This window comes from Hippopotamus amphibius, chromosome 9 (assembly GCF_030028045.1).
Source record: "Hippopotamus amphibius kiboko isolate mHipAmp2 chromosome 9, mHipAmp2.hap2, whole genome shotgun sequence".
Classification (NCBI taxonomy): domain Eukaryota; kingdom Metazoa; phylum Chordata; class Mammalia; order Artiodactyla; family Hippopotamidae; genus Hippopotamus; species Hippopotamus amphibius.
Window position 1 is genome coordinate 105,128,302 of NC_080194.1, and position 21,505 is coordinate 105,149,806.

Below are 21,505 nucleotides of genomic sequence, written 5' to 3' on the forward strand. Positions count from 1 at the left end.
CCACAGCCCTGCGTCTGGGCGTCCAGATCAGAAACCAGTGCCAGAGCTTGCCCCCTCCCGCGCTGATTCCAGTTCTAGAAACACAACGTCATCTGGTTGGACTGCGGTCGTGGCGAAGATGGGAGACCCCGGAAACAAGTGAGGCCACGGAGCCACCCCGAAACAGCACCCCTCTCCTTCAGCTACAGAGACTTGCTCACCCCGGCAGCTCCCGGCGTCGAGCCCCCACTCCCTCCTTCAGCGGCTCTTAAGCCTGTTTTGATTTTCAGTTGTTCTGCTTTGTGCACGTTTAGCAGCACAAACCACCTCGACTTATTTCATTTTGTTTTGTTTTTTATGTACCCAGGGTATAAATCCTGAATAAATATAAAAATCCTAAACAATCGAAAAGTTACAGTGAAGTAGCCAAGTCAAGCCAAACATGATAAGAGGCTATGACCACCATGTTTAGGCCCCAGGTTCATGAGTGTACGTGAACTTGGAAACTGAACAAAGTGCAGAAGCCCTGGAAAAATTTCTAGAGACATGGATGGACTTGGAGACTGTCATACAGAGTGAATTGAGTCAGAAAGAGAAAAACAAATACCATGTATTAACACATATATGCGGACTATAGAAAAATGGTACAAATCAACCGGTTTGCAAGGCGGAAATAGAGACACAGATGTAGAGAACAAACATATGGACACCAAGTGGGGAAAGTGGGGAGGGTTGGGGGGGAATGAATTGGGAGATTGGGATACCAAATTGTACGCTCTCTAAGTATATGCAGTTTATTGTATGTTAACTGTATCTCAATAAAAAAAAAAAAAATTATGCAAACCAAGGATGAAATCCTCCACAGCTAAGATCCCTTTTTCTGTGAGCCCTCCACCTTTGATGGGACAGCACTCTGCTCCCAACAGCGAAATGCCCATGTGAGATCCTGGCCCTGAAGCCTCTGGCTGGGCTGCCCCAGCTCTGGTGCTTCTGGAACATTTCACAGCCAGTGTTAGCAGGCAGGGGCGGGGGGACTACTGCCTTGTTGGCTGCCACCAGAACCCCTCCTCCACTAGGCTAAGCAATATTTTTCCTAGTCAAAGAGGCTAGAAATATGTTAAAAACACCTTCTTCCTGGCAGAGCCATGGAGATTTTATGCCCAAGAGTGTAGCTGACAAGAAAGACAAGAGTAAACTTTTCAGTAACATGACGTGATTATCAGAAAAACATGGAGTGGCTCATCTGGAAACAAACTGGCTGGGGAAAGTCTTTTTCAGTGAAGGGGAGACTTTCCTGCAGTTATTGGGAACCAGAAGTCACCCCTGGCATCTTGGCCATGCCAGTCACATCACCGCCTTTCCTGACACGGGTGCCTCTGGACAGTTTGCAGCAGAGGGTGGGAGGTGGCTGCTCAAGCACAGATAGGCCCGGCTGGGCCCCGTGGGAACTAGATTGAGTGAAATTCCAAGAGCTCCTACAACAGCAGGGCAGGCGGCCACCAGCACCACCCTGGGCAGGAGTAGCGGCTGTTAGAAATATCCTAATTTGTCTGGATGCAGAGCAAATAGGGCCGCACTGCCATTGTAGAACCACTTAAGCTTCCCTTTTCAGTTCTTTCTTAGCGATTGATAGGCATGGACTGTCACACCACAAAATAAGAAAACACATGAGGGGCTTCCTAGGTGGTGCAGTGGTTAAGAATCCACCTGCCAATGTAAGGGACACGGGTTCAATCCCTGCCCCAGGAAGATCCCACATGCTGCGGAGCAACTAAGCCCGTGTGCCACAACTATTGAGCCCATGTGCTGCAACTACTGAAGCCCACATGCCTAGAGCCCATGTTCCACAACAAGAGAAACCACGGCAATGAGGAGCCCACGCACCACAACGAAGAGTAGCCCCCACTCACTGCAGCTAAAGAAAGCCTGTGCACAGCAAAAAAGACCCAACACAGCCAATAAAATAAATAAGTAAACAAATAAATAAATAAATTTATTTATTTTAAAAAAAACCACACACACACGAAATAGCCTTACTCAGCCAGACTTTTCTGGTTCACCTTTTCTACGAGCAGAATGTACGTCTGGTAGAAAGAAGCAGCGATCACTCCTCAGTCCGCGTGCCCAGCGTCAATTAGCTACTGCTTCCCACCCATCTTTGTGTTTCATCTCAATCATAATTGTAAAATTAGGACACGCTCATTAACAAACCTCTTCTGAACAAGTGCGCTTCTGGGTGTTAATCCTTGCAAGGTCCCTAAGAGGGAGATGATGGTCCCATTTTACAGATGGGAAGGTGGAGGCTCGGTGAGCTGAGTTAGGAAACCTACCCTCATCCTCTGGTCCCAAATGCCCAGCTCCTGCCCAATGCACCACAGTGCCCTCTTGGGCAGCAGGCGCTGGAGTGACTCTTCTCGCCGGCCAGTGGGAAATCCTGGTTTACTGTCCAGGGGCACTGGTGTCCTTGTCCGGGGATTACAGCAAACGACAGAAGCGTCCTCTCGTTTCTCTTGCAGCCTCCTCCCTGCAGGCAGCTCTGTTCATCCTCACCCCCGGCTGCCCCTTGTTGGCCTGGCTGGCTGGAAATGCCAGCCTCGGCATTAGAAAACTTGGTCGGGTGAAGGGTTAAATATGTTGAAATAAGCCTGATCCTCACAAAAGAAGTGGCATTTACACCCCGTCCGTTTATGGAAATACTTGCTGGAAGAAAACAACCACAACATTGTGCATGTTTTTAGGAGGAGAATGGCCAGAGTGTCTTTAATTCACCGTTTACCCGTGAGAATTACTCCCAGGAGTAATCCTGCAATAAAATCTTCTTGGTCTATGAGAATAGAAAGAAATTGAATCAAAAGACTCCATTTCCACTTGTATTTATTCAGTCTGGGAAATTCAGTGGGCTGGAGCGCTAGTATCAGCAGGGGATTCCTTGCTCCTAGCGTTAAATTACTGTCATAATCGCTCAATTATTTCTTCCTTGTACTGTTTAAAATAAAAATCCATCACATTCTCTGTTTTCTTCTAGCATTTATTAGGTTGAGTGTTTAGGAAAATCAATTATAGTCAGTCAGGCATGAATTGATGAATGTTCTTGTAATAATTGTCAGTTGTTAAACTGAATGTACTTTCTCTTTCCACCCTTTTCATTTTCTTCAGAGGGCAGAGGTGGCTCAGAGAGAGGCGGAGACCTTGAGGGAGCAGCTCTCATCAGCCAACCACTCTCTCCAGCTGGCTTCCCAGATCCAGAAGGCGCCGGACGTGGTGGGTAGCCTGGCCCCGCGGGGACCCTGTGGCCTCGCATCTGTACCTCTGTGTTACAGCCGCTTTCTTCTTGAGCTTTAGAGCATCCCTTTTGGGGGGGGGGTAATATTTGAAACAGTCCTGCTGTCTCGGTGGGGCATGCTTGTGACAGTTTGGAGATGGAAAGTGGGAGAGTCAGAGGAAGAGCTGTACTGGTTGCATATCAGTACCTGATGGTCAACGTGATGCCCACCTGGTGGGGAGCCCATCACCAAGAGACCATCTTCCTGGTTAGGCTGGTGGGGGGACCACTGGCAGATGGGTAGTGATCTGAGGCTGGAGGCTCACAAAACTGCATAGGAAAGTTGGAGGTGTGTTCTTCTCCTGGATGTGTCCTTCCAGAGTGAAAAACGGTTCATGATGGGGAGGTGAGGGGGCGGGGATGGTAATAACACAACAACCCGCTCTGAATCTGCGTGATCGCCAGGATTTCGCCTGACATGCGAGCATTCAAGAGGAGCCACACACACATCTCCGTCGTTTGCGTCTTGATTTTTCTAACATTAATCAACATTGCTCTTAGCTGGAACTTTCCCAGCTCGATCAAGGCAGCTTTGAACTATCAGATTCCAGACTCTGTCTTTCAACACCGTGCAATGATACGGAGCGGGTGGTAGTTAAGACTGTGGACACTGGAGCCAAACCCCGGCTCTACAGTTTATCAGCTGTGTGACCTGGGGCAAGTGGCTTAAGCTCCCTGAGTCTCAGTTGCATCAACCATAAAACGGGTTTTTACCAGAGTTCTGGAAATCGCTCTGAGCGAAGCCCTCAAGAGCAGGTCCTGCCACATAATCCATCCTCAGCCACCCTTAGCGGTTAGTCTAAACCCCTGTGGTTGGCGTCAGCGCCTCTGGTCCAGGAGCCCTGGTTTCAAAGCCAACTACGTCACTAGTTCACATACACTGATTAACTCAGGTGGTTACACTTATGAGGCCTGAGTTTCCTGGTGCGCAGAGTTTGGAGGAAGTAAATGATCCTGAGGTCGCTTCAGCCCTGGTGGCCTGTGATGGGTGAATTGCACTTAGAGGTGTCCTTTTATTTAACAAAGCGTTGGAGAGCCCTTGCTGTGTGCCAGGACCCGCAGTGGATACTGGGTGAGCCGGGAGGGAGGGGCCAGGCCCTTCCCGGAGAGAGGACAGTGTGGTGGGAGACGTGCTGCTGCAGTAAGGTCACACATCAGACTGACAAGCTCTCTCCCACCTGACCCTGAAGCAGAGCATTGTTATTTCTTTATATAGGTGAGGAAATGGAAGCTCCCTGGACTAAACCCCTTGCCCCAGAACGCTCAACTCCATCGGCCAAGCCACGACTCGGCAGGGACCTCCGCCACCCCAGACCGGAGCTTTTAAATTATTCCCCAGGAATGGGTCCAAAGCAAAGTTTTAGTGTGAGGACCACTTTTAAGACTGGACTTTTGTTTTCTCTAAGTTCACATTAACTAAAACATGACTTAAGTGTTTCGGGATACAGAGAAAAGTTTTCCATTTAAGGAACCATCACAACCTCTGTATTTCATGAACTCCAGTATTAATTTTGCCTGAAATGTCCCCTTGGCTCTGTCACCGTCCCCTCATCCAAGTTTACCTGGACTGGACCCAGCACCAGAGCCGAGGCAGGAGTCAGCCCTCGAGGATGGAGTCAGTACAGCTTCTCCCGGCCTCTGTGGTCACTCAGGGTCCTCTAGAGACGGCCGTGCATCCTGTGTCTACACGGGGCTCCCTGGGCTAAGTGTTTTGATTGAAAGGATTTCTGGCACCATCCTGGACTGTAGCAACCAAACCATTTCAGAAGGAAATGAGTGTTTTTGCAGGTAGAGTAAGTTGTGGATCCTCGGGGTGCTTAAGCACTTCATCATCGGCTAAGTGCAGTGTTTACATGGCACTGCTTCAGGCTCCCACAAGCATCCTGCCAGGGCTCCCCTCGGGGGCACGTGCCCATGTAGCCCAGCAGCTCCAGCCCCAGCCCCAGCCCCAGTCGGTCGGGGAGCAAACGAGCAAACATAGGAAACCGGGCCAGCGGCACGATGTCTGTTGGGCTTGGCTGGCAGAACTCGGCAGAGAAACAGTGGAGTCTATAGATCCAGCAAAAGCCAAAACAGGGCCATTAGGGTCTTGACGGAATTGCCAATTCTGGAAGGCGAGCCGCCGCTCAGCCAGCCCCTGTTCTGCATTAGCGGCCAGGCGGGGCTCCGTGTGGTCATCTCGTTGCTGCCTCGTGATACCACAGTCATTAGAGGACAATTTTATTACCTTCATTTTGTAGGTAAGGAGGAGAGGAGCTAAGTAATCTGCCCAAGGTCACACAGCTGGAACATGACTGAGCTGGAATGTGATCCCAAGTTTGTCCTACTCCAAAGTCCGCTCTTTTTCCCCTCCATCAAGCCACCCTGCTTCATGCGCACTCAAGGAGACAGGAGATATGCAGGCCCTTTGTCAAGTATTTACAGGCAAACATTAATTTGGGGCTTGGGTGCACCACACCAGGCCACTTTGAACCTAAATGCCTGTCTGTCCATCAGGTGAATATACTGGACAGGGTTGGCCTATATCGGCCACTTGGTGTTGGCAGGAATAGCGGGATGATGAGAAAGAAGGAAAACTGTGCTTCCCATTCCCTCAGCCCTCCCCTGGGAGGTTAGCCTAGACTCCAAGTGTTTGCCTCCCAGGCTGGGGTCCCAGCCCACCGTCACCACACACCAGGTTTCCCCCATGTTGACTGACGCTCCTGCATCTCTTTCATATTTCATGAGAAAGTGGCTGCAGGGTGACAGAGATTATCATCTGGCTTCTTCTGGCCTTGATGTTCTGGTCTCTGTAGGAGGATTTATGTGAGCTGTGATCGTTCACACAAGTGGGTCGGTGAGGGGGGTGGAGGGGTGCATGGACGGTTCCGAGGGACAGTTTAACGGGATACTCCCTCAGCGGATTGTTTCTGTGTTCATTCTCCCCTTTGGAAACATGCCCCCCGCCCAAGGCCCGGCACCAGGAGGAACACAGGCCCTTGTGTATGAAGCCTGGAGCATGGGCAGGTCCCCCCAGGACAGCCTCTCGGGACCCCGTTCTGGTTGCCACAGGGGCCTGTTGTCAGACTGAGAGAAGTCAGTTTCTGCTCCTTGCCTCTAAGGTTTGTCCGAGCCGGGGTCCTGACCCTGAGCCCCATCAGAATCACCAGGGAGGCCCTGGGCCCTCCCCCAGACCCCTGAACCACAGCTGCCAGGTCAGGGCCCAGCCCCCAAGGAATTCGGGTGTGGCTGAATCGAGGCCTGGACAGATATGAGGGAGCCAGTGGTCCTGGCCCCCTGAATCCACGTTTGCTTCCCTCCTTGGCAATGTTCTCAAGGGCACCAGAACTGCCAGGTGCCGAACCCCCTGCAGTTTTCCTCCCAGCCCCCCAACCACCCAGCACTTTGTGCGCCCTTGTCCTACCATCTCCTTTTAGCTGGTGCCCATGGACCAACAGGCCCAGCTCCATCGCCCAGATGTGGGCTTCTCCCTCCACCTGCAGCCCCTGGTCAACTCCTGGGCCCTTTCTTTCTCCGTTTTCTGCTGCATCTTCATGATGGGACAACAGGTTGCCCTCGCGTTGGAGATGGGAGTGACAGCACATTTGGGCTTGGAGTAGGATGATCTTTTCTATCTTAACTCCAAGGTCTTGCTGCTCTGGGGTATATTATCTTATCTCATCTCAGTTTATGTGAGACATGAATGGCGTTTGGTATGTTATGAATGAGGAATCTGTGGCGCAGGTTCCTGAGTTAATTGATGTGCCTATGGTCACGTGGTCAGCTTGTGGGCCAGTCCAGGCTGGGCCCCCAAGAGTTGAGCAGCCATCTGTCCCCTGGGACTGCCCATCCCCCGGCACCCATCCTGGGTCCAGGGCCTCACTGAGAGCTGCTGGTTTTTTTTTGTTTTTGTTTTATAAATTTATTTATTTATTTTATTGGCTGTGTTGGGTCTTTTTTGCTGTGCGCGGGCTTTCTTTTTAGTTGCGGTGAGTGGGAGCTACTCTTCATTGTGGTGCGTGGGCTCCTCATTGCCATGGCTTCTCTTGTTGCGGAGCATGGGCTCTAGCCGCGTGGGCTTCAGTAGTTGCAACACATGGGCTCAATAGTTGTGGTGCACGGGCTTAGTTGCTCTGCGGCATGTGGGATCTTCCTGGAGCAGGGATCGAACCTGTGTCCCCTGCATTGGCAGGCGGATTCTCAACCACTGCGCCACCTGGGAAGCCCAAGAGCTGCTGTTTTAACACGTGCTCTCAGAACCCTCGTCCCTGCTGTCGTGACTTGCACTCACCCATTGAAAACCCCGGATCACCTTCTGGCTCGTTTTACAGACTCTTTCCCTAAGAGCACTTTCAACAGTTTCTATGGCTGCCATCCCTCAGGCTGGAAGATTGATAACTAAGTTAAATTAGGTATTGTGGCTCAGCCTATCCCCACCATGAGGCCGACCTCCCTGTGTATCACTTTCATCATGTCCCCCTGCTAAAGTCCAGGCCCCTCTGGCCACCCTCCCAGGTGGTCACTTTCAGGCACCAGCATGCTTGGTCCTCTTCAAGCCAGCCTCTCAGCATCAGTCACCCCTTCCTCATGCCCTGCTCCCTGCCCCTTCCACCCCTGTGCCCACCTGTGGTGTCCTCGCCCTGAGATGGAGCCCCTCTTCTTCCGACAAGATCCACCAGCACCCCCACGTCGCCCCTTCCTCCTCAAGAACCCCCTCCACGTGCTCCTCTCCTATCCTCACAGCCAGGAGGACTTCTCTGCAGTTCCTTGAATCCTGACCTCAGTTCTGGCCACTGTTGTCTTGGGCGGCACTTCCTAAATTCTCTGTGGTGAAGGACAGTTTTACTTGTTTTGTTTTTAATTCCCAATCTGTTGCAGACTGATAGTTTTACAAAAGACAATAAAAACATCACAGCAAAGTCAGATAGCTATAAAAGTTTCTAAAACTTACTGTCAATTTCTGTGCTTGTCTCACTGTGTACTGGCCAAGGTCTGTGAATTGGCACCAGTCCGTGGAGCACAGGCTGAACAGAACTGTTCTGGACAGCGTGTGCCTCTTTAATAAGTTGGTGGGAAGATGCTCACTGGGGCCGCAGGGCCACAGGCAGATCTGCCAGACGTCCTGGGAAGTGAAGGACTTACTTTACAACATTATACAAACCAAAGACACTTCTTTGCCACAAAACTTCACATTCTTACATGGTAATGGCCTTAATCTCCCAGGAGGGAGATATGAAAAATTATTTCCATGGTGACTGGCTGTCCCCAAATGTGAGACTCCTGTGATAGGCACATTATGTGTCAAATGGCTCTACTGTCCTGCCAGCTGGGGCTGCATCTGCCGCTGTTCCCTCCCCAGTTTAGGCCAGATCAAGGCTTGTAGCGGTGCACTTCTGGGGGCAGGGGAGTTGACAGCAAGAATGGTGGCGCTCTACACTGCAGTGTGAGCCGACCCCGGGTCTCTGATGTCACAGGGACCCTGCAGTCCTGCCCTCCCCACCCCCCTTGGTTACGCCCAGAAGTGCTCCACCTGTCAGACAAGCTTCCAGAGTCATTCAGGAGCTATGATTACTTCTAAAACTTGAAAAAAGTACTGCTTTCGTCCTTGGGAAATGGAATTATGAATTTGACGTTTAAAAAATACATTTTCCCTGTTTTGCATATTTTCCAAAATGAGCAAAGTTGAGGGGTAGGGAGAAAGTTTTTTAAGAGAGCAATTATCAAAAGAATTCCTATGCAAAGGAACCCCAAATATGCATTTTCTGCATCTTTTAACTCCTTTTTTAAAATACTGACTCTGAGAATCAATTTGTCAAACAATATCTCAGCTTCTAGATAATGTAGTAATGAATCAAAAGGACATTTCGCCTCATCTAGGGGTAGAAAATCCAAGTGCTCTGGAACATTCTAGGAGCCATCCTCAGAACCTTCCCCTCTGGTGTCCCCAGCCATCAGCAAGGCCCTTTCCATCACCTCCTCCAGGTCTTTGCTCAGATATCACCATCTCCATGAGTTTTTTCCTCATCACATTGTTTAAAAACCCCAACTGCCCCTTCCCTGCTTCAGTTTTTCTGTGGCATTTATCACCATCCGACATACTCTCTGCTACTGATAAGTGTATTTAAGGCATCTCACCCACCCTGCCACATCCCGCTGGACTGGAAGCCCTGTGAGGACAGGGACGTCTGTCCCTGTGTCCCCTGCTGTGTGCCTGGCACATGGTGGGTACTCAATAAGTGCTTGTTGAACAGACGCATCCAGGTGGCAGCTCCCCATGCAGGTGGGAGGGGGGCGAGGTGGGGGGTGGGTGCACAGTGGGCAGGTCCGGTCCCAGCAGAGGCAGGAGGTGATGCCGTATCACCCACATCACCATCCACGCCCTTCCTGCTGCCTGCTTTTCCCCTCCGTTGCCAGCACCGGTAACTCCAAGCAGCCATCAGTACAGTTTTGTCATCTCCCTTCTCCTCCGCAGGAGCAGGCCATAGAGGTGCTGACCCGCTCCAGCCTGGAAGTTGAGTTGGCCGCCAAAGAGCGGGAGATCGCCCAGCTGGTGGAGGACGTGCAGAGACTCCAGGCTAGCCTCACCAAGCTGCGTGAGAACTCAGCCAGCCAGATCTCCCAGCTCGAGCAGCAGCTGAGTGCCAAGAACAGCACCCTCAAAGTAAGGGGGCCAGGGGCAGGGGGAGGGCCGCACGCGCACGCCCCGCCTCCCTCCTCACATGGCCCTGGAGGGAGCCCGGGCTCGGCCGGCACCGGGAGTCTGGCTCCCCACTGACACCTGAGCTCTTCAGTGGGGCCCTTCAGCCCCCAGTGTCGTGACCACGGCAGGAAGCCTCACCTCCAAGCCGGCTCATTTGCCCTGTCATAGCCGTTACACAAGTGTATCTCCTCTGTTGTCTACGAAGGTCATGGTTGAAATTCCTTCTCCTTTAAAAGCAAAAGTGACTGCTGGGGTTTTATCTCAGGCGAGCTCCAGCCATCTACCGAAGTCTTTCCCTCCAGTGAGAACAGTATAGGGAGGCATGAGGTTCCCCTGGACACCTCACTCAGAAGCTCCATCAGGGCTCTTGTTCAAAGGACGCCTTGTCCTGACTGACGGCGGGCATGGCAGCCTTGACCTCTGTGAGGCAGCCGGAATTGGAGTCCCAGAGCCCAAGGCAGTGATGCAGGATGGGCTTTGACCCCTCCCGGCAGCTTCCGCCCGTGCGGCACATCCCTCCCGCTCGGCCGTCCTTGCTTGCAGTCCATGGTGGAAACCCCCACCCTCAGGGCCCACCCGCCCACAGCGCCACCGTGTCACCCGAGGACTCCGAGCTCGCTGGCGTGGGCTGGGGTGCCGGCAGGGCTCAGTCCATCTGCAGATGCGTTAGTCCAGCCGGCCTTCCCCGGCTCCTGGGAGAGGCTGCCAGCCGGAGGACCCAGCACACTGGGACGCCAGCCCTCCCTGTACCCAAACAAAATGAAAGCCAAGGTTTCACTCAGGGCACGTCTGCACTGAGCCCTGTGGGCCCTGCTCCCCACCTGCAGGGATGTTTTCTGACCCCGAGGCCTGTGCCGGGTGCCAGGGCCCAGAGCGTGGTGTTGCTTCAGCACTGGGAGCCCCCGCCATCCGCCGCTGATCTCCCCCCTGGAGTCATCAGCAGTCTAGCCAAAGGTAGATCCTCTTGGGGCGTCTCAAAGATTTGTGTCCCAAATTCAGAACCCAGAACCTTTTACATTATGTTTTTTTGATTATACTTTATTTAAGGTAGTTCCAGTCTGTTGAAGTTAGCATCATTTGGAAATGGTCCTGGCACCCTAGATTCACACGTCAGAGCCAGCAAGGACTCCTTGGTGGTGTCTTATTTGACGATGAAGAGACAGCACTGGCGAGGGCGCGGGAACCTGCTCTGCCTTCCCCTCCATACACCCACTGGGCCCCCACCCCGGCTCAGCGCACATTTGTGGCGAGCGTGAATGGATGAGTGACCGACTGCCAATTATAGTTCCTGTGTGCTAAAGAAAGTGGATCAGAGTTAGTTGTAGAAATGTCAGGAAAACTTTTTCTTATGTAAAGTAATTCTAGAATGTAGTTAGGCCCTTTTTTTTTTTTTTTTTTTTTTTTGAGTTTTTTTCTTAATGCGTGACCGTGTTTCTGAGGCAGAACTCAGTCTCCAGCAAGCCTGTCCTCCTGGCAGCCCACTGGCCTGACTGCACTGGTGCTGGGGCACCCCCAGCTCACCCCCACTAGATCCTTCTCTGCCTCTTTGGGTGGATTTCCTCCTCTGTCTGAGAAACTGCTGAGTGTCCAGGCCCTTCCAAGGAGACGGTCCTGCCGGGATGGGAGATGGATGAGGCCCCGGTCACATTCGTCATCAACCATGGCGTTTATCTCACTGGTGTTTCTTATTCTCTCATCAGCCTGCCCAGTGAGTAGCAGTACTCACTTTTTATTTCCAGATTAAATGTCATTTTCTCATGTTACGGCCATTTCTGACCCCAGCAGTGGCACTGCTGTGAGATAATTCGCCTTCCCCTCCTTTGTTATAGTTAAAGGGTGCAACTCAAGGTACATGATGCGTTTGACTACATAAGAGGGAGGCTGTAGACCTCACTTTTTTATTATAGAGTAATTTCTTCTAAATCAGTTAAGGTTTTAATGTTTGCCTTCACCAAAAATGAAACGCAGTTTCACAAATTAATATTCTTTAGCCGTATCTTGGGGGAATTCTTTAATACTGTGCAGTTAATGAAACAATTTGGCAATACTTCTTCCAAAATTATTACTCCCTTATCTTCATCTGATCTAATAATCAAAACATATCCTCTAGTAACAAGACTTCTCTGATTTTAATTGTCTTAACCCCTTGTCGCCAGGAGTGAAGCTCTCCCTGATATCAGACAGACCTGCACGCGAAAGGCACTAGCCTTCCCCAAACGGGCACGCCTGCCTCCCTCACCCAAAGGAATAAGGTTAATTGAATGAGATACTTCCCTGGGCTTTTTTCTGTCCTAACATGTGTAATTTACAGTCTCGAATCTAAACTAAGCAGCAACAATTATTAGGAAACTATTTTATGAATGAGACCTGTCAAATCGGCAACCTGATGCTCCTGTGGCAGGGGCCTGGGGCCCAGCCGTGGTGGCCACTGGAAGCAGCCAGGAGCCGCCCCCGAGTGTCCCGTTTCTTCCTCCTCCCGCTCCCACCATCTCCTCCCCCAACCCTGTCCTTGCCTTCTTGGACAGTGTTGTCCAGCTTTGGGAGCTCGGGCTGGGATCGTTGTCTGAGGATGCTGTAGCCTCCAGCTTTCTCTCAACATCTTGGTGTGGTGGGTGGTTTCACCATGGACGCTGACCATGACCTTTGAGATGAATGCTAATGTGCTTGATGACAGTCACTGAAGTGTTGCATGGCGCTGGTCTCACAAGAGCAGGAGGCGTAATGGACAAGTCTTTTTTTTTTTTTTTTTCCTTTTTGGCCATACCGTGTGACATGCGGGATCCCAACCAGGGATCGAACCCATGCCTCCTGCAGTGGAAGCACAGTGTCTCAACCGCTGGACTGCCAGGGAAGTCCCATGGACAAGTCCTGAGATTATTCAGTCTTGAGCTTACTGGGGTCTCCTCCACTGGGACCCCCTGGGGGTGCACTCTGTAATGGAACATGTCGGGACTAAGTGGTTTGCTTTCTTGAGCACCTTGAGATGCTCCTTCTCTGTGTGACTAATACTTTCTTCCCTTCACCTACGTGACGGATTGATCATTGTGAGGATACATTGCCAGTTGGATGTTTACCAGTCTCTCTCCCCATGTTCTACTTTTTTAAACCAAGTTCACCATCACTATCCACATACAGTGGTGCATCCTCTAGCCTTCAAATAGACATCAAAACCAACTCAGAAGCGGGAGATGTGGACTTCCTAGGTGGCGCAGTGGTTAAGAATCTGCCTGTCAATGCAAGGGACACAGGTTCAATCCCTGCCCTAGGAAGATACCACATGCTGCAGAGCAGCTAAGCCTGTATGCCACAACTATTGAGCCCATGTGCCACAACTACTGAAGCCCATGCACCTAGAGCCTGTGCTCTGCAATGAGAAGCCACCACAATGAGAAGCCCGTGCACCACAATGAAGAGTAGCTGCCACAAGCCAGCACACAGCCAATAAATGAATTTATTAAAAATAAAAAAGAAGAAGAAGTGGGAGATGTTTCTTCCTGCCTGATCTGACAAGTACTCCAGCACATTGCCACTTGTCAAGGATAATTCTGTATTTGTAATTAATGAAATAACCTGACTGCCATTACAAGGCTGCTGTTTCTGATAACGCTATTCTGGGGTCTTCTGTCGGAACACTTCAGTACAGTGGCAGTGTAACGCGGCAGTCACCTGCATTCCACTCACTGCAGCACAGAAAGCAATATTACCGATAGCTCCGATTTAAAATGGGTGTTTGTAAGAAAGGCTAACTGAAGCCAGTCTCCCCTAGGAAAAATTATATTTTCTACAGATGCTTTAAAGATCAGTAGCTCTCACTGGGTGGGTTGCAGGTGTGTTCCATTCACCTGGGGGCCTTTTTCCAAACCACATAAGCCTCCCCAACCTGCCAACATCCCTCACACCACCTCCCGAGGTTCTGATGGGTCCTTTTGAGCCACTGTGGGGTATACTGTGTGTCCCTCGTGGGGATGGGGACAGGACAAAAGACGGACAACCACTTCTCTGCACTCGTTCAGCACCTTTAATTCTGGACCTGCCTCTTTGGTTACATAAGTTCCCTCACGGGCTGTTTCCTCTGCACCCGGCCTGCCCTTGACCACGTTTTAACGAGCGTCTTATCATCGTCTCCGTGTGTGAAGCTTCGACATCCACGTCCCATTGGATGCTTGCCAGGCGGGTGGGCATGCCGATGATCACCGTCTCAGGGAGGAGGCGCCGGCCAGCCCATAAATGTAGAGGGGAGGCCCGTGCGTGTCCCTCCACGGCCCCCACCTGCCCTGGTTGGCACGAGTGAGTCTTAATGTCACACATCCCGATATCAGAGAGCCCGGGAGCCGAGCGTCCCTCAGCCTTGTCCTAGCTACATCTTGAAGGCACTGTGAGCACAGATTGAAGGAGAGGAAGCAGTGAGCCTTCCATGGGGAGGAGGGGGGTAAAGGGGGTCCCAGGCCAGGGAAGCAGCAGTGGAGATCCCCCAGAGGGAAGAAACCAAGGGACGTCGTGCTAAAGGCCTCGAGGCCTGTATCTACATTGAGGTCATAGTAAATCGCTGTAAACCGCTGGGCATTACTGGAAATGCTTCAGGGAGTTCATTGTGGGACTCTTCGGTGAATCTCTTAGACACACGTGCCCCTGGTCACTAAGTAAGTAAATCTAGCTATTCACCTGCAGACAGTCCCCAGCTTGTGGCCCACTTAGCTGACCATGCAATGTCCAGGTGGCTGAAATACCGAGCCAGGACCCTCCTGGTCTGTGATGGCACTAGTCTGTGAGAAGGAGTTGGCTCCCGTCCGCCCTGTGCCTGGGTCACACCTGGATCACAGCTCAGGGAATTTGGAGGTGACTTGTGGTGGGGTTGTTGCACAGGGATTCCTCCTTTTCTGTCCAAAGCCACACTTCTCCAGCTGGAGCAAGGCCTCCAATGTCATGGTCACTTGCCCCACCTCCTGGCCTGAGTGTGGGGGTCTCCCCTTTTTGTCTCACATCCCATGTTCCCTGTAGTGTACATACAGTGCCCACCCGGCCATCCCTGGGCTTCTCCCCCAGGCCAGCGTCAGCAGACCCTAAATTTATGTAACTGCCACCTCTCACCGAGGAACGGTAGAGACCTGAGGGGGTCCCCGTTCAGGCGAAACAGGGACACACTGCCTATTTTCAGCCCTTAGAGAGGCAGAGTCAACCTCAGACCCCTGCCCTGGATCAGAGAGCCCAGTCACACCTGCTGGGTTCTGACTGGTGGTCCCTCAGCCCAGGGGTACACGTCAGGGTGAGGGGTCGCACACTGATGCCCCTAAGCTGAGCTGTGAGTCTTCAGTCAGCACTGCCAAAGGCCTGGCTCCAATCCTCCCGGAGAAGGAAGATGGAACTGCCTGTAAACTGCAACGCATTTGCCTCTCTGGCCCCATCTGTCGTCTGTTGTGTGGCAAAGAGGTGTTGCTGCCTTGACCCCTCGCTGTGCAACCTGGAGGACGCGTCCTTTCGAGGGTCTTTGCATTAGTCTCTGCCAGGGGTCCCTTAAGTTGATAGCCCCAGACCCCATGTTATAACTTGACTAAGACAGATATCTTTTATAAATGTAGTGCCCAATTTGCTGCACACCAAAATGCTTTGCATTTTAAATTAAATTACCTCATTATTTGAATCTTAGCCAGGATTTTAAGATCTTTATGTAGATAATGCTTCTAGCAATTCAAGAAACATTTGATGAGCTCCTACTAAGTTCTGGAACCACATATGTGCTGTATAATATTAAACGCGTGTGGCCTGTATATATAACACCACTGTGTATGAGGGGCACTTGCAGCCTGCACTTGTGCATCCGACATTTCCTCACCACTGTCCTTTGGAAACCCTTGTTCTTACCCTCCCCCTTTCCCAGGTGAGAAGTGTGAGGCCCGACAGGCTAAGCCCATCCCCCAGGGTCATGCTCAGCCAGGTGGGACTGAGCTAGAAGCCTAGCCCTACACCTGACCTTTCCTCCCCTCTCTGTACGAGGTCAGAGTGTGTTCCTTCACACGAGCACTTTTTCAGGAAGGTGGCCAGCTTACCAGATTCTGCGTTCACAGCACTGGGTGTGCGGCTGCCTTTCCTGCCATCGGCATCGAACAGCCAGAGCCACTCCGGGCATCTGTGCTCCGTGGATCTGCCACAGGGCAGCGGGGATGCTGGGAGGTGGCAGATGGGCATGTGGAGAACTTTATAAACGGAGCCCCTGGATTGAGGACCACAGAGTGTCTTCAGTACCACCCACCAGGAATAAAGTAGTCATGACCATGGTAGTAGCAGTCGCCATCATTACAAGTGCTTTAGCATATACCAGCCGCCATGCTAAGCACTCAGCATTACAGGTGGTGCTCTGTCTCTGCAGGTTCCACACCCGTGGGTTCAGAGGGCCAAGTGCCCTGTGCCATCCAGTATAAGGGGCTAGAGCATCTACAGATTTGGTACCATGGGGGTCCTGGAGCCAATCACCATGGCTGTCGAGGGACGAGTCTTTCATTTAGTCCTCACAAAAGCACTGTCCCCTGTGTACCATTATCCCCATTCTATAGATGAAGAAACTGAGGCTTAGAGAAGTTGTGTGTTGTCCAGGGTCACTCTGCAGCTAAGTGGCAGAGCCAGAATTTGGCCCAGGTCTGTCAGGCCCCAGCCTACCGGTGCCTCACTGCCTCCTGCACTTGCTCCAGGCAGCCTCAGGCTCTGCCGTGGCCTGTGGTGCAGAACCCCTGTGGGGTTTTTTTTTCTTTCTCTGGATGGACAGACAGATGCTCTGCAGACGTGTTGCGATAATTAAATAAGATGGAGTACAGGGTGTGGAGCCGGGCCTGGGATCTTGCTCATAGCTCGACAAGCATCAGTGAGATCTGAGGGGAGAGTCTCTAGAGGACGACAGCCTGGAGCACCTGCTGCCCTTTCCAGGCAGGACCCTCTGAAACCAGACCTTCCGGGCACCCAAGAAGTTTCTGGCCTAAGAACAGAGCTGAGGGCGCTTGGGCTTTTCCCCGTGTAGGGCCCATGCTGCGTGGCTCCTGCCCTGTCCCGCCGCCTCACGCAGGGTCCTGAGACAGCGCTCCACTGGGAGCTCAGTGGGGACGGGCTCTGTGAGGTGGCCCAGCCAGGCCCCCGTCCAGGTGTCTGCTCGACAGAGGTTTGCAGGCGCCATCTTGGCTTCTTCCTGACTACGCTGCCCCCAGGCAGACAGCAGAAATTTCAGTAGAAGCTGTTCAGTTCTCCATGAAAACTTGTATTTAATCAGACATTCCAGTCCTAAAACCTTCTGATCTGGGCTGATCACAGGTCTGCAGAGAAGGCCTGCAGTCATGCTCTCAGGGAACCCGCACCAGGACCTGGCAGCGACAACAGTCCCGCATTGAAGGCCCTGCAGTGCCAGCGTCTGGGGCATCTGTCTCGTGCCCCTTTGCTCAGTCCTTGGAGGTCATTGCTGCTGTTCCCATTTCACAGATGAGCTGCTGATTGACGTGCCCAAAGGGCCTGGCTTGTGAGTGAGGGAAGTGACTCCGGGTTCCGGGCCGAGCCAGGTCCAGAAGCTCCGTGTCCGCCCTTCTTCCAGTCCGTCTCCTGTTCTCTGAACAGGACCACATTTTATGTGTGCTCCACGTCCAGTATCAGTGAGCCCCACCCTCTGAAGGTGCTTTGCAGCACTGGGTAATCTTGTGTTAGGAAGGGCTTCCCGCTATCCGACCACAGGGAGGAGAGTGAAAGAATAACTTCTTCATCACCTTCTGAGCATCTTTTGTCAAAAAGTGAGTGCATGCACCCTGTTTGATTGTGAGGAGAGACCATTATAATACATAAAGTTGGCAAGAGATCTTAAAAAGGAACTAGGCCAGAGCAATTCTACGCAATGGAAAATACACACAGAAGAAACCACCAGCAAAGGCAACAGGAAAAGATGGGCTAAATGAGGCTGTGTGGGATTCAGGTGAGCATCGAGGCTGCTGGGTCCGGTGGGAATCTCTTCAAAATCTAGTATGTTCTCAGTCGGCTTTAAACTGTGATCATAGATGTGGCTAGTCAGGTAGAGCCTAAAAAGGCAACTGGAAGCCCTGTAGATGGGAAGGGGCTGTTGATTCAAGAATCAGAATTTGTTCACCCAGGCTTGGAAAGATGCTGAATAGCCAGGATCCCCTGCTGGCTGAGGCTTTGTGTTTTATGTCAAGCTGTCTTATTTCCCACAAAGAACTCCTTTGGTTGAGGGGAGAAGGTAAAAAACAAACTAGGTCAAAAGCACCTTCATGGAAGGAAGCATCCTCTGCTGACCACTCTACACCAAAGGCTCTTCCTGGCAAGAAGGCCCTGCAGGGCTCTGGGCATAACCGGCCACATGGGCACCCAGTGGGCTCACAGAGGTGAACGGAGCACATCAGAGCATCACCATACCTGGGAAGCTTTGCCAAAAGGCCCCTGACCTTCGCTCTGAAGGGTGTTCTAGGGCCAGGGAGTCAGCCTTGCCCAGCCATGGCCCTGCTGGCCAGGGAGCCCTGTGAGGGCCCTCCCTGCAGGACCGTCTGTCAAAGAAACCACTGACCACCCAGCAGACTGGCCTCCACTCCTAAAATCCCTGCGTTGGGGACATCCCTCCAGAAGTACAGATGCATTTTCCCTGGTGCCCGTCTGATGCCAACCTCAGTGACAACGGCTTATCTCTTATCACAGGGTCCTACCAAAGCTGTTGACAACTAACCACATGCGTCAGCTGGCCTCACATAGTTTGTGAAAAGCCACACTGCTTTTAAAACACCAGGAGAGTGTCTCTTCATCCTGTTTGCCACTTTGTGGGATTTCGTTAAAAAATGGCCTTTTCCTCATTTGGTTTTCCACTTTTGTAAAGCTTTTTCCTTCTGCTTTCATTGGGTTTTACATTACAGCCTTATGGGTTGCTCTGTGTGTGTGTGTGTGTGTGTGTGTGTGTGTGTGTGTGTGTGCGCGCCCACTCAACACCAGGCAACGAGTAAAGGACAAGGGATGACTTCACAGTTGTCACCTTTCACTGTGCGTGTCTGGGCTCCCTTGGGGACACTGGATGCTTTACAGGGGATGTAGTCAGTGAAGGGCCTTAGCCAGTTTGGGCTGCTGTGACGGGATACCATAGACCAGGTGGTGTAAACAGCAGACACTTGTCTCTCACAGTTCTGAGGCTAGAAGTCCAAGATCAAGGCACCGGCAGGTTTGGTGTCTGGCGAGGTTTCCCTTCTTGGTTCATAGACAGACGTCTTCCCGCTGTGTCCTCACGTGGCAGAAACGGCGAGGGCCCTCTCTGGGGTCTCTTTCAAGGCACTGATGGCACTCATGAGGGCCCCACCCTCATGACTTCGTCACCTCCCAAAAGCTCCACCTCCTGATTGCCATCATCACGTTGGGGGTTAGGATCTCAGCATTTGAATTTGGGGGGGACACCACCTTCAGTCCAGGGCAAAGCCCATCAGCCTATTTTAGACACAACCACTAATAAAATTCCTCTCTGTTTTCAGCAACTGGAAGAAAAACTCAAAGGACAGTCTGACTATGAAGAGGTGAAGAAAGAGCTAAAGTAAGTGTGGAGATGCCAGCTCGGCCATTCACAAGCTGGGGCTCGTTGGGGACATTTGCTAACGAAACCCCGTGTCAGCGAGGGGGCAGCCACAGGGTCCTTGGCTGACGCTCCACCACTGGGCCACGTCCCGGGCTACCCAACATTGCGGGTGTTTGCACTCAGGCCTGTGCCTGAATTCTTTGGACTTTTTATAGAACTCAGTGCATAAAAATTGCCAATACCCACTGAATCAGGGGAGATACCGCCTTTATAGGAAATACAAAATATGAGCTTTTTAGCCGTAAGTTCCCAAAAGAGAAGAACAGAGCAAGGAAGCATTTTCTAATTGAGGCCTCACAGCTCGCTGGCCACCTAAACTATGGGACTTTCTTCTCCCAGCCTCCACCCAAGAGGCCGCAGCTGAAAGTGTGTCATTCTTCAGTGCTGATGCTCACATTCTCACGCTTAGTAGTTCCCTCCTCAGGCCCCACTTCCCAGCCTGACCTCCCACCTCAAACTCCTTCCCCCAAGCTGCCCTTGGCCTGCCTGGAGCTCACTGGCAGCCCCCCCCCCCCCCCCCCCCCCAGTGCACACGGCTCCCTTGTCCTCCTCCCTTGCCTCGCAGTCTCACTGAGCTACCCCCACCTCCCTGGTCAGGTTACCAAACACTGCAGAGGAGTCCCTGCGCCCTGGGGCCCAGGTCCCTGCCAGCCCCGGTCCTCTCCCCTGCTGCTGGTCCTCTCTCTGCTTCTGGGGGCTCTGCCACGACCTCGGTGCACCCTTCTGCCCCAAGCTGCACCCGGACCCCTCAGCAGACCCCCCCGGTGCTCTGTCTAATGGAGGAGACAGATGCCTGCAGCTTCTGCCTTTGCCTTGAAATGACTCCTCTGGTCTCGGCTTCTCCCTCCTGTCTCTCCAGGCTGACCCTTCCACGCTGGTCCCTTCCTCCCTACTCCTTCCCTCTAATCCATCAACTCCTTCCTCTCTTGCTGACATTTTTAATTTCTCCTTTTAAAATAAGCCTACACCCACTCACCACGCTATTCTTTGGATTCTTAATTCCATTCCCTCGAGTTTGCTAAAAAAGCCCATTGGAAGACCTCTTCGACCTTCTTGCCCCCACATCAGTACCTCCCTGGCAGGGTGACTCCAGGGGGCTCCCCTACTTCTTTCCCTGAGCATCCTCACCACCTGGTGCAGACGGCCTCTGCACACCTCCTTGGACAACCCCTCGACTCTGCAGGTCCAGCCTCTTCAAGCTCTGTCCTCTCCTCACCCCATTTCCAACTTCGGGAGGTATATTTTTTACTTCTCTACCCACCTCGCCATCCGTTTCCCTCTTCTTCCCCACTTAAAAGAAAAGAAAAAAAAATGTGTGCCTGCCCGTGTGTTGAATCAGAAAAACTGACGTGAAGGCCTTCGCCCAAGCTCCCACCCTTCCCAGGCTGAGGCCGGTCCCACGGCCCCTCCTCCCAGCTCACCTCCATTCCTGGGAGCCAAGGCTTTTTGGTCCTGGTCTGCTCCCTCCCAGGTCCACCTTCCCAGCCACTCGCTGGCCCTCACCCTCCTCCCAGAACAGCCCCCTACATTCCCGCCGGCCCCTCTGTTACGTCTGCACACCACGGCCCCCCCACAACAGAGGCATCTGAGAGCCCCATTCAGGTGGCCCTTCTGCTAGAATGTGTCCGTGGCTTCCCACCTCCTGGTGATCCAAGCACCCTCTAGACACACGCCAGCGCCCTTTCTGTCCCATCTCTTCCCCTAAGGTCCCCACCTCACCACCCCCCCACCCCACCCTCAGGGGTCTGTAAAGCATTTTGCTCCTTCAAGGCCCTTCTCAGACACCGACAACTCATGAGACAGACCCGTCTCCTGCCTGGGTCTTCTCCTGCTCGTGCTGTTTGGATTTTGTCTTCCACCCAGAATCACCTATAGGGGTTCGTGAGGCTGAGGAGTGGTGCTGACTGCACAGGGCCAGGGACATAATAGGCTGTCG

General features: G+C 52.3%; 1 protein-coding gene across 8 annotated transcripts in view; it reads left to right on the forward strand.

Annotated features, from left to right (window-relative positions):
- CUX1 (cut like homeobox 1) overlaps positions 1-21,505 on the forward strand; it is a 354,634-nt gene that overhangs the window by 264,700 nt on the left and 68,429 nt on the right. For 6 of the 8 annotated variants that reach the window (XM_057748078.1, XM_057748079.1, XM_057748082.1 and 3 more), the window contains 3 exons: positions 3,136-3,240; positions 9,753-9,941; positions 19,469-19,527. In XM_057748078.1, coding sequence (XP_057604061.1) covers positions 3,136-3,240; positions 9,753-9,941; positions 19,469-19,527 — 353 coding nt within the window. The remainder of the gene's footprint in view (positions 1-3,135; positions 3,241-9,752; positions 9,942-19,468; positions 19,528-21,505) is intronic. The other 2 variants (XM_057748081.1, XM_057748086.1) reach the window with 1 other exon arrangement.